The sequence below is a fragment of the Lipotes vexillifer genome, unplaced genomic scaffold (assembly GCF_000442215.2).
Source record: "Lipotes vexillifer unplaced genomic scaffold, Lipotes_vexillifer_v1.1 scaffold1378, whole genome shotgun sequence".
NCBI classification, from domain to species: Eukaryota; Metazoa; Chordata; class Mammalia; order Artiodactyla; family Lipotidae; genus Lipotes; species Lipotes vexillifer.
The window spans coordinates 762,045-777,255 of NW_006775104.1; the positions used below are offsets into that span (position 1 = coordinate 762,045).

The 15,211-nt window shown below is 48.6% G+C and overlaps 1 protein-coding gene across 2 annotated transcripts in view; it reads right to left on the reverse strand.

The window, feature by feature from the left end:
- The window catches only part of KALRN (kalirin RhoGEF kinase), a 588,759-nt gene that overhangs the window by 463,479 nt on the left and 110,069 nt on the right, over nucleotides 1-15,211 (reverse strand). For both annotated transcript variants that reach the window (XM_007449683.1, XM_007449684.1), the window contains exon 2: nucleotides 6,062-6,136. In XM_007449683.1, the coding sequence (XP_007449745.1) occupies nucleotides 6,062-6,136 (75 nt within the window). The remainder of the gene's footprint in view (nucleotides 1-6,061; nucleotides 6,137-15,211) is intronic.

A 15,211-nucleotide genomic window follows, 5' to 3' on the forward strand; every position in this document is an offset into this window, starting at 1 on the left:
CGTTCTCTACGTCTGCGTCTGTATTCCTGCCCTGCAAGTAGGTTCATCTGTGCCTCTTGGGGTTTTACCTGCAGCTGTTGTCCCTCTCACTGACCTTCTGTGGATGGTTTAAGAGCAGAGCTGAGGGAACATGGGGAGCCGAGGCTGGTCTGATGGCAAAGGCTACCTAAGAGGCTTGGAGGGCTGCTGGCACTGTCCCTCCTGAGCGGAGCAAGTTATGCCCCGGGAGACAAGGGTTTCATAATGTTGGCTGCAGAAGGTTCCAGGTGGCAGGGGAGGGTGGGTGGGGGGAGAGGACCTGGGGAAGTGGAATTCCTTCCCTCCAGGAAGAATGGATAAGGAGTCCAGAGAGGGCTGCATGATCGAGCCGGGTATTTTTCAGAAAGGAGATGAGCTTGCAAGACAGGAGGAGGGAGAGGAGTAACAGGCATAAAGGAAGAGAATCATCACACGGGAAGCGTGGGGACAACGGGTGGGCCAAGGATCCAGAGTAGGTACAAGGGGAGGGGTTCTGCCCCTTTCTCTTTGGCAGACTGATAGAACTCAAAGGGGGAGGAGGAAACAAAGATAAGTATGGAGAGGGAGAGCTCAGCGGTGCCTGGGGGACACTGTTTCTCTAGGTGAGATAGAGTGTTGAGGGTCAGGGTGGGCTTGAGGTGCTGGGAGAAAGGAGGATGGACCACCGTTGGAGAGTGTCCCTAGAGAATGGACAGCAGGACTGGGTACCATGTGGCTTTAAGAGTAGGTGGCAGGGTACCAGGGCATAGTGAGAGCTCCGTTGAAAGGTCTGGCCATGGTGTCCATGCTAGGCTCTAACTTGAGCGAAAACAGAATAGAACTAATGCGTGGGCTAAGTGGGGAGGGCTCAGTGAGGGTAGGAAATGGCCTACTGGTTCATGAGTGCCCAGAGGAGAGGGAACAGCATATGTTTTATCTGATATCCATATTCCCCCGACTGATAGGGGAACACCAGCAATGGTGCAAGGTGAGAGGCTAAGGCCACAGACAGACATCTCAAGGCTCAAGGTCTCAGACGTGTGTGGCCACGGTAGGGAGGTAGGAGACTTTGGTGCCAAGGAGACTGTAGGAGCCATGAAGCTGTAGGATTGGACTGATAATTGACATGAGTGCTGAACTCCCAGAGGGCAATAAGCAGAGATAAAGAACGAGAACCCTTCGTTAAAGCCAGTGTGCACTGTGGAGGTGGACCCCAGATGGTGGGAGACAAAAGAGCCAGGTTTTGAAAACCTGAGATGGTGGCAGGATCTTCAGCAGCGCCATCCCCCTGCTCAGCCAACACCTGCTGTCTGCCTCCTCAGTCAAGGCTTTGGTGCTGGGAGCTATAAGACGGCAATGTAGAGAATAAAGAGGGAGGGGGTGGTTAGATGGGCAAGAACCAGCACTGGTCCCCTCCCACAAAGGCCGGGCAGGACGGGGCTGGGGAGGAGGCAAGGCTGAAAGAGGGGAGGTTAAGGCGAACCTGACTGACGTGAGGGAGGATGGCACTCACGTTTTTCAGGGGGAGGCAGGCTCCAACTAGGGTAAGTAGATTAGGGTACTTTGCGGGGAGGACAAGAAAATACATCTAGGAAATCATAGCAAAAGTTTGGCCCGTGTAACTACAGTTCTGCAAGATGCTAACGGACACACATGATGTTTTTTTAAGGGAATGCATTATTTGTAGCTTGGGAAACGCTTTCATGTGCTTGAAGGACATGTGCTTTAATGAACATGGCAAATCTCCAAAAGAGGGACTATAATTTGGGGCAGCATTTCCCAAACTTATTTGAGAGTAGACCCCTTTTTCATTTTTGAGGATCATCTCATGCGCCTGTTGTTCTATGGAACATGCTTTGAGACACGGGTCCAGAGTATAAAATTGCACCACAGCAGTGTGGAGTTCCTCTGGGAACATGGGCTTGGCGCTGATGGGAGAGACGGCGGCGGAGAGGGACATCAGGAGGGGGCCAAAAGGAGGGTGTGGGCGCACACAGAGAGCAGGGGTGAAAGGGGCCTGCAGGAGAAGGCTGGATAAAAGGGACAGTGGGCGTTGCAAGTGGGAGGCAGAAGCACACGAAGGAAGCCAGAGAGAGAGCAAAGGGAGAGCCCATGGCTGAGAATACGGAGCAGGATGGGGCAGGGCTGAAACGACAGAGGCCCTGAGCACAGCCACAGATCCTGTCTCACACACGTGCACACACGCACGCAGTGGTGGGCTGCCCTGGATTATTCCAAATGCACGTTCCCATGGCAGCACAACTTCCCCTTCCTCTGGCCATGCTGGGCACCAGCAGGGGAGGGAGCTCAACCAGCACCTCGTTTCTCTGCTCAGCACTTCCTGCAGTGCTTCTGCTCAGAAAGACATGTAACCACTACACTGCATTATTTAATTCTGGGTTTCTTTATTTTGTTTTATTTCTGTGTTCTGTCTTCTAAAAGCTTAGGATACAAGGGCCTTTTTTGGTTTGTTTTTTGTTTTGGGGTTTTTTTTTAGATGCAGCCAGTCATCCCCTTGGCACCCTCAGCGTCCTTCCCAGGCACAGAAGGACAACGCTCCCTAAGCCCCAAAGCTCCTGGCACCACGTGCAGATGAATAAGACTTACCCCACATAGAGAACAGACTTGTGGTGGCCAAGGGGGAGGAGGGGTAAGGGAGGGATGGATTGGGAGTTTGGGATTAGCAGATGTAAACTACTATATATAGGATGGATAAACAACAAGGTCCTACTGCATAGCACAGGGAACTATATTCAATATCCTGTGATAAACCATAATGGAAAAGAATATGGAAAAGAATATATATATACATATATAACTGAGTCACTTTGCTGTACAGCAGAAATTAACAAGACATTGTAAATCAACTACACTTCAATTAAAAAAAAAAAAAAAAGACTTACCCTGGCCTGCCTGGCCCACATCGACACATGGGCGTGAGCTGCAACCCCCGGCCCCATTGGTCCTACTCTGGGAAGCAGCTACTGGCCTCTTGCCTAACTAACTGCCTTCCTGGCACATTGTTGCTCTGTACTCCATTAGAACAACTCCCTACACTTAGGAAGCTCTTTTCTTGGGCTGGCTGGGCCCTGCCCCAGGGCTCTGACTGGATTCACATGGGAAAAAGTAAACCACGAACAGTCAAGCAAGGGTCCCCATGTCAGAATGTACCCTGTCTGCACTCATATGCCCCGAACTGATGTGGAACCGAATGGTGCTCAGAGGGTATGCATTAAAGCCAGGAAGGCTGAAATTGAGTTATTTGTAGTGAGGTGGATGGACCTAGAATCTGTCATACAGAGTGAAGTAAGTCAGAAAGAGAAAAACAAATACCGCATGCTAACACATATATATGGAATCTAAAAAAAAAAAAAAAAAAAAGGTTCTAAAGAACCTAGGGGTAGGACAGGAATAAAGATGCAGATGTAGAGAATGGGCTTGAGGACACGGGGAGGGGGAATGGTAAGCTGGGATGAAGTGATAGAGTGGCATGGACATATATATACTACCAAATGTAAAACAGATAGCTAGTGGGAAGCAGCCGCATGGCACAGGGAGATCAGCTCGGTGCTTTGTGACCACCTAGAGGGGTGGGATAGGGAGGGTAGGAGGGAGACGCAAGAGGGAGGGGATATGGGGATATATGTATATGTATAGCTGATTCACTCTGTTATAAAGCAGAAACTAACACACCATTGTAAAGCAATTATACTCCAATAAAGATGTAAAAAAAAAAAGCCAGGAAGGCTTCCTGGAGGAGGCAAAGTGGGAACTGACTTGGGACGGAGAAGAAAGGCTCAAACTGGCAGAAGGTGCGGGGAATCCACTGCAGATAGAGGAAGCATCAGGCATAGAGAATGGGAGAATTAGCAGGACACCCAGGGAGAGGGAGGACACCAGGTTAAATAGGTTAAATAGGCTCAAGGCATTAAAGAATAAAAGGAAAAGATCTGCTCCGGCTCCCTATTGAGCTGTGGGCCATGTCCTGGGAACCCAGATGATGGGCAACAGCAGAAGTCAGAGGCCTGGTGCTGCCCAGCAACCCCAGGACTTCTACACAAGGTCTTCCCACACGCTCAGCAAGCACTCAGATCCAAGACTACAAAGGCTTTGGAGGTTGTCTCCCACCTCTCCCCATACTGAAGTCGCTGCCACGTGATCCTGCCAAGGGATCAGCCTGAGCTCCAGCATCTTCCGTGACAGGGGCTCACCACCTAATAAGATATGCCAGCAACTAACACTAAATAGGGAAAGGAAAGGCAGCTTCCCAGCCACTCTCTCTAACAGCAAAAACAATAGCAAAACACCATATTATTATTACCACTAATAATAATAATAATATGGAATGCACTTTGTACCTTTCAAAGGCTTACATACTCCCATCACATACTCTGCTCTCTTGCCTCTTCCCTCTGGTCAGGTGGGAGACACCTGCTACTTGGTTTCTCCTTCCTCAAACCCCCTTCCTCTCTCTCCTTTCTCTCCATTCTGGCTATCACCCACCAGCAAGGGTGAACCCCTGCACTGTGGGACTGTGCTGGCTCTTTCACTGTGATTGAATTGCCACTCCGTGTAGATGACCAGAATCATCCAGAAACAAAAGCTCAATCCACAAATGTGTATTAAGCACCTGGGTGTATTTCTTAAAATATGATCCTTCGCTATTCTCACACTGCCATTCCCTCAGCCCCTGCCAGAGATTCTAATCCAGGAGGCCTATATTAATGCCCTAGAACTGGCACCCAGAGTGATGTTGGTGCACCTTATAGTTTGGCTTCAATTACATTAGGGGCCACCAAACTTTTTCTTAAAGGGCCACACGGTAAACATTTTAGGCTTGTGACCATCTGGTCTCTGCTAGAACTACTACTACTCAGCTCTGCTGTTACAGTAACAAAGCAGCCATTGACGGTACTTGTAAAAAAGCTGAATAACGACCCCCAAACATATCAAGTCCTAATCCCTAGAACCTGTAAATGTCACCTTATTTGGAAAAAGAGCTTTTTCAGATAGGGCTCCTAAGATGGGAAGATTATCCTGGAATATCTGAGTGGGCCCTAAGTGCAGTCACAAGTATCCTTACTGTGAGGCATTGGGAGATTTGACACAGACCGAAGAGCAGAAGGCAATACCACCATGGAGGCAGAGATGGGAGTGATGTGGCCACAACCAAGGGATGCTGGCAGCCCCCAGAAGCTGAAAGGGGCAAGAAACAAATTGTCCCCTAGAGCCGCCTGAAGGAGTACAGCCTGCTGAAACTTTGACTTCAGCCCAGTAAACTGAATCTGGACTTCTGGCCTCTGTAACTGTGAGAGAAAACATTTCTGTTGCTGTAAGCCACCGAGCTTTGTGGCAACTTGTTACAGCAGCAATAGGAAGCTAATTAACACACTACTAAGTGAATGCACATGGCTATGTTCCAGTAAAACTTTATTTACAAAAACAGGTGGCTGGCCTGCAGCAAAACACAGGCTACAGTTTGATAACCCCTGAATTGGACATTAAAGGGACCAGGTGCATAAGATGGGCTGGAGAGAGAAGTAAGAAATGAGTACTATTCAGAAAAATAAATAAATAGACACAAATACTCACTTGAGTTCCCTTTGCTGGAAGGAGAGAGAAGGAGGAGCAAGAAAAAATGTAAATCTCCTGTCCACCCACTCAGAGATGAACCCAAATAAAACCTCTGAGGATGTGTGAAGGGGACAGACCCCTCCAGCTGGAGCATCTCTCAGAGGGGCCTCAGCAGCTCCTGCGGCCCTGACAAGCCTGGGAGGGTGGGGCAGGGTGAGGTGGATGTGTGTGGGTGCAAGATGCAGGGAGGGCACTCACCTTCTGTTGTGAACATCCTCCTGGACACCCAGCGGGGACCACAGGGCTCCCTTCCCTTTCTGCCTGCCTCTGGAGAGAGGAAGCAGCTGCTCTGAGCATCGCTTCCACCACCACTTCTCTCTCACTAGCACACAAAGAAGTGAGTGCCTGCACACATGCATGCACACAGACACACACACACACACACAACTTCTCTAGGTCCACTATAAAGGAAGCTTCCGTAGACACTCACCAGACACGAAGGCCACTTTTTCCTTTAGGATGGGAAGGACATCAGAAGCTTTCAAACCATCATTCCGAAAAGACCCTGTCAGAGAACAAAACAGAAAGAATAAGGGTGAAAGAGGCCAAATGGCTGAATCCCTCAGTTCCACCCTTACTTTCCCAACCCCATCATGAGCCAGAAAGTAATGCCTTGCTCAGGCCCCACAGCCCAGCCCAAGAGCAGGAGAGGCTCCACAACAGAAAGGACACTTCCACATGATGCCAGGCCATAGGGGGTGACCGAGGGTATGGCCCTCCAGGTCCTTTTCAAGGAGAGACCAGTCCAAGTTACCCCCCAAAACACACACAAAGCTCCAAGCCCTGGAGGCAACAACTACAGCCCTGTTGCTGTGAACATGAAGATGGGGGCTTTTTAGAAATCATTTTTGCACTTCTAGTGCTAGCACAGTGGATGATACACAGTAGACACTCAGTAAATATCTGCTGAACAGGTTAATTAACATCAAGATGGACCACAGTGCCCTAAATAATTCTTTTAGCCTTTCCTCTATGTGGCACGGCAACCGTTAGTCTTCATTTTACAGATGAGAAAAGTGAAAATCCCCAAGTGACAAGCAAAGTTGAGGGCAAAACCCCTCCCCACCTCTTCTCCCGCCCTTTCAGTATCACCGTCCTCAGTCCACAATGGACAGCTGGTGAGCAATGTCAATCCCATGGGAAGGAAACACCCTCCCTTCTTCAGCAGCTCTTTCTCTGCCTAAATGTCGCTTCTCAGTTGGAAAGTCCTTTCAGGAGTCCAGTTGAGCTCCTGTTAGAGGGTTGGGGGCAGAGGCCTGGGGCTCACACAGAATGGAAAATAACAATGTGCCCGGAGAAACAGCAGCCTCTGGAGGCAAAGGACAACCCAGCCCCGTGTGCGATGCGTGGGAAGGGAGGACTCAGCTTACACGTGCTCACAAAAGCTCCAGGCCAGCCCACTGCACCCCTATCATTTACCCTGAGTACCCTCACAAGGACTCTCAGGGAGAGCCAGCCCACACTCAGAGCCCTGCAGGCTGTGATGGAATCTCTGCTGTGTACCGCCTCTAGGGACATGGCTCAGAGGGACCCCGGAAGAGTGGCGGCCCTGTGTCAGCTCAGTGAGAGAGAACCAGAGACCACAGACACCCCTTCTAGTGCCTTTCTCCACTTGGCTTACTCTCTTGGGGTCCCAACCTGACAATTTACAGAGGGGAGAAATGTGCTGGACAGGATGGTCCCACTCAGGGTGCCTCAATCCCTAAAAATTGACTATTTCAAGGATCCAAAATTGTTAGGAATTCTGGCAACAACCTGGAACTAAGATCACTGGCCTCGGGAAGGGAAATGAGACAGTTGCACACTCAGCCAAAGAGAAGAGAAGTACCCCCAGAATCCCAGTTTCCATGGTCAGAGGTCATACCCTAACCCAAAACAAATTTCCAAAGGGCCTCTGACCCTTTCACCTATTTCTTCTTTTTCATTTTTCACTAAATGAAGACAGTGAGGCCTTTTTTCATCAGTTGCTTCTCTTTACAAGCTGGCCCAGAGTAGCTGATGCTGAATTAACCAGCCACAAGGCTCACTTTGAGAAGACCGTGGGCAAGAGAGGAAAAACAATAACACCATAAAAAAGGAAGTTCTAACCATAAGCATGGTTTTGGACTTTCTTAGTTTCTACAGATCTTTATGCTCTGACTTTATCTTCCAACACAGGAAAGCAATTAAACCTCACTAGGATCCATATAAATTACTGTAGAAATTAGAAACAGATACATAGGTAAATTTTCTCCACGATGCAATAAGAAGTTTCAGCTTCCTGAGCAAGGAAGAGTCCTATCAGGCCTTACCAACTAGATTAAGGATCATCTTTAGTACATGAATTGCTTGAATGATGCTTCTGCATGAAAACAGTTAATTTTCATATGTGGACTATGTCTTTCTATACGTCAGTTTTAAAACACTCCTTTACGTCACTACATACACTATTAATTTCTAGAGAAAATTAATTTTAATAAGAAAAGTTAAACTTCAGTCCTGTCTTCATCTAGATTATTTACAAGTTTGAAAATAGCAAGACGGAAAGTAATGAGATTTTACTGTATAATAAGAATCCACATAATCCTCTTTTCTCCTAAACTCCTGTCCTGTTTTTTTCCACCGTTCTTCCTCTCTTCCCCTCTACCACGTTAAAGTATACAAGACGGCTCTAATTCCACACAGTCCCCAGATATTAAGGAAGAGTTTGAAATTTGCTCTAAAAGAAGCAAAAGGTTCCCCATCCTGCCCTCTCCCCACTCCCACCTGTGGAGAGAGAGAGAGGGAATTGGGAATTTCATCCTGCATACCCCACTCATCATGCCCCACCCTGTCTGTTCTCCCCTCCAGACTCCAAGACCTGAGAGAAGGGGAGCAGCTTGTCCAGGCAGCTTGCAGTTGTTGGCCCGAGTAAATGTCACTATCTTGAGTTGCGCTGGTCTAAGATTCCCAGCGGGGCTTCCTCTTCTCAGGCCAAAGTCTTCCCTCATCCCAGGTGGTGTGCCCACCATAAGAAAGCCTAAAGTGTCCAGACTTACAAAATCCTTAACTAGGGGATAATCATTTCCAACAGCAGCAAGACTTTTCACATTATAAAAGGATTTGCTCCAGGGTTTCTTCAAATAAAAGTTGCCTTAGTGGTTTGAATTAGTTTCTCATTTGCCAATAAATTGAATTACAAATAACTTTTCAATAATGTATTATTATGTAAAGCCAAGTAGAGCTAAACTAATTAGCCCAGCAGCTCAGAAGTTGGTGACCTTGCATAGAAAACCTATTTGCACTGGCTAAAGATTCTATGTGTCAACTCCCCCACCATCCTGGTGAAACCAGCTGTCAGAATCTGTAAGAAAGGGGAACTTCACTGAAAGCTAACTCAAACAGGACCAATGAAACAGCAACATGTTTTCACTCCCAGGTACATGTCTGGGCAGACTCATAGTAAATATTCAATAAATATTTGATGAAAGAATAAATACATGAATGAAATGTTAACCCTTCCTAAAGTGACTTGCACAAGGTCAGTGGCCTCATCTGTCACACCAAGTGCTGGTGATCTGAGTAGATGATCTCCAGAGTACCACTCAGCTCTAGTATTCTGAGACTTTTTTAAACCTTTTCTTCCTATTTATTGGCCTTTAAGATCTTCAGGTTATCAGATCAATATGGGAACCAATTCCCTGGAACCAAGTATTGGGAACCAATTCCCTGGCAAGATTCACTGCAATTTGGGAAGATATAACAACTCTTCCCTGGCCTCCCAGCCCATTCCTTCGCAGGAACCAGTTCAGGGATTGGAATGTTCAGGGCACATCATCCCATTTTGCGGACAGCCCAAGTTACCAAAATGCGAGACTAGTGACGGGAGAACTTCCGGGGGCATACACACCTTGAAGGAGGAAGACATGATGAACTGCAATGACTCTCTCTGATACAAGGTACATTTGATAGCAATATTAGACTCTAAACCCTAGGCCCCTTGCTACCTCTAAAGAAAGGCTGAGAAGAAATAAAGGTCCCTGTGCCCTTGGGGTTACTGCAGGAAAAGAAAGAACCAGAGGGCTCCCTCATGGGCCTGGCCCAACATGAATGCTGTGCTTTATCTTAAGGACAAAGGCACACTTCCCCTGTTCAGTGTTAATCCCACCCCATTCGTGTTCTGCTGCTGTCAGATTTACAAGCCTGCTGTGCTGTAAATTAGCAAAGCTGAAATGCTCTGCTTTGCTAATTTACCACGGCCATCTCCCCAGGATCTCCAGCATGGGTCTTCTCCAAGCCCCACTCTTACCTCCTCCTCACTCCAAATGGGTTATGCTCACATGGCTGCTGCCTGTTCCTCTTCACCTTTTCCTAGTCACTGCTCCGTGGCTGGAAGATGCCGATCATCCTCACTCTGGCTCCCAGCCTCTGTGTGGCCCCACGTGGCAAGAGCAGGACCAGCCCTTGTGTCACAGGCCCTGTCTGTGGTTTTGTGGCTCTGGGATGGCAGTGAGTCTCCCAGGGCAGCTGGGTGCCTTGTCTATGCTAACCTCCTTTAGGATGCAATCATGATTTCAACAAGTGAAGAAACAAGTAAGTGTTGAGCATTTGGAGGTGCAAGCTGCCAGGGTACCCATGGATTGCCCTTTGTTTCCTTTTGGTTCTCAGTCACACCCCCTTAATTTGCACTTAGTTAGAGGTTATTGTGTAAGTATGCTAATGTTGCATCAAATGGGCCCTAACCCTGTTTTGCCACTGAGACAGCAAATTTCCCAATGCTCAGGTCTCTGCCTCCTCTTTCCACGCCATCTCTGTGGTGTCCAGCACGGGAGCCTTGATCACAGTGGCACTGAAACACTGACTGATCTGCTGTACAAAAGAGATTCGGCTTATAGCTGAGAATTCTAAGAGCTCAGTAGGCAGAACCTTGGTTTTGGCATTATTTGGACAGTTTCCTATTCCCAGGGTCATTCTTTTATCAGTTCTCTATTGAACACCTATTATGTGCCAGGCCTTATGTTAGGCTGTGGTGATACTTTGACAAATAAGAAATGGACGCTGTTCTCCAGGGGTCTTCCAGGCAGAGGTAGATAGGTATGCAGACAGGACAATGAGGTATTATTAGAGATAAGACATCAAGTGTACAGAATGCCAGGGAGCCCAAAGGAAAGGCTTCCTAATGGTGAGTCCTAAATCCTTCCTACTTAAAGTAACAAGCATCATCTACCACCTTGCTAGAAATGCAGAATCCCAGGCCCCACCCCAGACCTACAAGATCAGAGCTTGTATTTTAACGAGAAACCCAGGTGATGAATATGCATTATGCTTAGGGAAGTGATATACTCTAAAGTACGTCTTTCTATTCCAGAGTTGCTTCAGAGGCAGAGATAGACAAAAGCATCCTTTATCCCAGTCTAAGCAGAACCTCTAAACTCTGACCTAGTGCTGCTGGTCATGACCCCTCCCACTCCCACCATGGGAAGACCCCTCCCCCTGCCCAGGATTCCAGAGATTCAGCCATTACTCTGTGACCCAGAACTCAAACCCAGCTCTGGAATAAAAAAGACTATCCAGGAGGGCTATCCCCCTCCAAGGCATTGAGACTGGACCATGTCTTGTTTTTCGGCAGTAGGAATATTTATGAATAACACTTGTCCAAACTGCTCAGAATTCTGGTAGCTTAAAACCACTCTCTCATGAATCAAATATTTTAATTTCACAACAAGTCTTCCTCGCTACCCCAACCCTCAGAGCCCTCCGCCTTCTCTAACTGCTCTCAGTACCATAAACACTATCACTGATCATATTTACAGGCCAAGATGCCATCTCTGAGATGGCCCTAGAGGACAGAGCAGCCAGGCGTCTTATGCCTGTTCATCACACCTGCACTCCCACCCATAGGTGCAGAGCCCTGAACACTGGGCAACACTGGATGAGAAACAGAGGAAGGAGAGGTGCCCCCACCCTAGGGAGCTCCACATCTAAGGAGAACACAGTGCTTATCTCAGGCAATTTGCTCCTTTGGAGGGGAGACCCAATTTTTGCCCTCTGAGAGTTTCCTGCCTAATAAAATGCCTAATGCCCATTTCCCCTGACACCAGGAAGAAACCAGACTCTATAAAAAAACAACTTAGGGGCTTCCCTGGTGGCACAGTGGTTAAGAATCCGCCTGCCAATGCAGGGACACGGGTTCGAGTCCTAGTCCGGGAAGATCCCACAGGCCGTGGGAGCAACTAAGCCCGTGCGCCACAACTACTGAGCCTGCACTCTAGAGCCCACGTGCCACAACTACTGAGCCTGTGCTCTAGAGCCCACGAGCCACAACTACTGAAGCCCGCGCGCCTATAGCCCGTGCTCCGCAGCAAGAGAAGCCACCGCAATGAGAAGCCCGCGCATCGCAAAGAAGAGTAGCCCCCGGCCGCCGCAACTAGAGAAAGCCCACGCAGCAACGAAGACCCAACACAGCCAAAAATAAATAAATAAAAATAATAAAGTGCCCTTAAAAAGAAAAAAAAAACAACAAAGCTTAAGAGTCTGGGATTCTGGTAAAGACCCTCCCATCCTGCCTCCAACATGGCTGTCCTGCATCTGCTCTACCCTGACTACTGGTGCCCTCAACCACTGAGTTACCCAAACAGAAACCTGGGAGGCATATCCTAGACTCCACCCCACCCCCGCTCCTATATTGCAAATATGGATTCAGTCACTTGGCTCTGTTGATTCTACCTCTTAAATCTTTCTCTAATCCATCACTTCCTCTGGGCAGTTTCCCTGACCTCCCCATCAAGTTGAGCTGTCCCTGACTGTACCTTGTACTCTGTCACTCCTGAAAGGCATTTCTACGCTTTCATTCTGTTCCCCATTAACTGATCCTGACACCCCAAGGGTGGGGACCATGTCTTACTCGGTGTTCTACCCCAGCACCTAGCACAGTGCCTGTCAAGCAAAAGACGATAAAGAAACACTGCACTGAAACTGAGCACGCACAGATCCTAAGAAGACAGAGAGTAAGAGTGGTGAGTTGGAGGCAGTTCATCAGGGTGGCTCCACCAAGAGGTGATCTCTGAACTAGGTTTTGAATAAGGGAAGGGCCATGGAACAGTGCTCTGGTGGGAAGCGGTACGTGCCAAGGCAGAGAGGAAGGGGCAAGCAAGCTGTGTGCTAGAGACAGAGAACAGACCGAACAGAAAAGCAGGGTTACGCAGCCACGGAGAGGAGGGCATGGGGGTGGTGGGTGGGCTCCGTGATCTCATTCTGAACTTGAACAATCTCAGTAGGGTGGGCTCCCGAGAAGGCCCTGGCAAAGGTGTGTCCACAAGCACCTGCAGAAGCTCAGAGAGCTGGGCTGTGCCGCAGCAAGGGCCAGAGCCGGTGGAATCTGGCTGGTCCCAAAGGAAGGCTGTGGTTCCAGAACACAGCTGGACCCAGCAGGTGCTGACTCCAACCTCCACGTCACATTCTGTTCTATCTTGAAGGGAAAATGGGACACACAGCCCCTGCTGAGGTGGGTGGTGGACTGGGGGGCAGGGGGCACTGGAACTCGGCCTCTTTATATCTTCTCCCTAGGTTCTAAGAGAAGCAGGAGGAATGCTTGTCTGCTAGGTACCTCCTGGTAGCCTGCCAGGCCAGTAAGCAGGCTGAGAGTTTGTGGAAGACCCTGAAGATGCAATGTGGAACTATTCATAAAGGGAAGAGACGTGAGGACATGGCCCCTTCTCTGTAGGGACTAGATGGGCAAAGCCCTTGGGAGAAGATGCTGTCAGTGCAGCTGGGCTGAGAGGGAACCTATCGGTGCAAAGTGGCAATGATCTTTATTCCCCTCACCGTCCCTTCTCCCCTTCCCCCTTTCCTATATTAACCCAAGAGGAGAGAGAGGTGGCAAGAATGAGAGGGGAAAGGGTAAGAGAGACAAAGAGCTGGACAGAAACACACACACACACAAGGAGGTGATTGTCTCGTCTCTTTACAGACACAATAACGAGTTATTGAGGCAGCTCCTCCGGGGACTATAAATATGTTCCTTGGAGCTCTCCTTAAAACACCTGCCACTGAGGCAGGAAGTGTGTGCAGAGCTCAGCGGAAGGAATAAATCTGGCCGAGAAAGAGACTGGGCAGCTTAGTGTCAGCAACAGACGCACCACACAGCATGGGGATCCACTGCCTCTCCCCAGCTGGGGATCTATCACCCCACTGACACCTGCAAATGTCAGACCAGCCGGCAGCACCCTCCCACCCCTTGAGCAGCAGCCACAGAGCAGCGATGGTGTGGTAGGCTCTCCCCGACCCCGGCACCAGGCCATGGGACTTCTGAGAGAAGGACATTCACGAACCTCAGCTCACCTGATTTCAGCGCAAAAGGGGGGAAGGAAAAGAAACACAAAGGCTCCTCTTTCAGCAACTGCTAAGTACTAAGCTTTTCCGAACAAACTGACGAGGCCTTATGCAGTGTGAGGCAGTAGCCAGGGACTTGTGATGATGGCCAGATTGAGCCATCTTTACACAATGGGGACACAACGTCTACCTTCTCTGAGCTCTGACATGCATTTGAACATCACCCCTCACAATGAGCACTTTCTGCCCTGCTCCATAGTGAGCTGTGTCGCTTCTCCAGGGTGCTTTCCCTAACTCCATCCCGACCCCAGGCGGGCCTGGCTTCCCTTCTCTGTGCATCACATGGCAGGCAACTCACTGCCATGCCATCTCCACTCCTGCATCTGGATCCCTCTCTAGACTCTAAGCTCTTGAGGGCAGGGACTGGCACACAGCTGGTGCTTAATGAGCAGCCCAGGAACCAAATCTTATTCATCCACAGTGCCTTCCACACAAAAGGTGATTAATAGCAGCTGTGTCTGTTCCTCTCCGGGTCCCTCTCTGTGCCTTTTTTTACCCCACCTCCATCTCTCTCTCATGCTTCACGTGAACTCTTAATTGTGGCCTGTTTCAATATTAGCTTCCTAAAGTCAACATTAGATATAAAGGCCTGGCTAATGGGCTACTTCTGAAGAGCAGAAATGTGTAACACTTACCACTGCTAAATTAGCTCCATTAAAGACCACTAATAATTAGCACTTTAAACATGTGGGTAACACCTCTCTAAGCCCAGCTAATGAGCAAACCATTTGTTTATTCTTCACAAGCTTTAATATTAGCTTGAGCTGAGACCTCAGCTGCAATGCACAGGTTCACTCACTCTCCCTCCCTTCCCAGAAAAGTTGCCATCACTCAATGTCCTCTGGACACAAGAAAATGGCCACTTCAGAAGTGACTATACCTGCTCATCAATTTTTTTTTTTTTTTAACAGAGTCTTTGCTAACTGATCAGGTTACTCAAAGTGCTCATGCCTCACAGATGGTGGTGAGGGTGTGGTAGATTTATTGTCTTTTTTTCTTACACTGAGCATTACTCTTGGATGGGTCCTCAAAGTAACACAGAACATTTGCCAGTGATGAATCAGTCAGCGCTGAATATAAATCAGCTGTTGAACATCAGCAGTCTATTTGCTTTTATACTATGTTGAGAGAGAGTCATAGGGGTACTCAGAGGCAGGAGGTGTGTGTGCTGTGGAAGTTCAGGCATATAGAAGTTTCACTCCGTGGGACTCTCACTCTCAGTCTCTTTCCC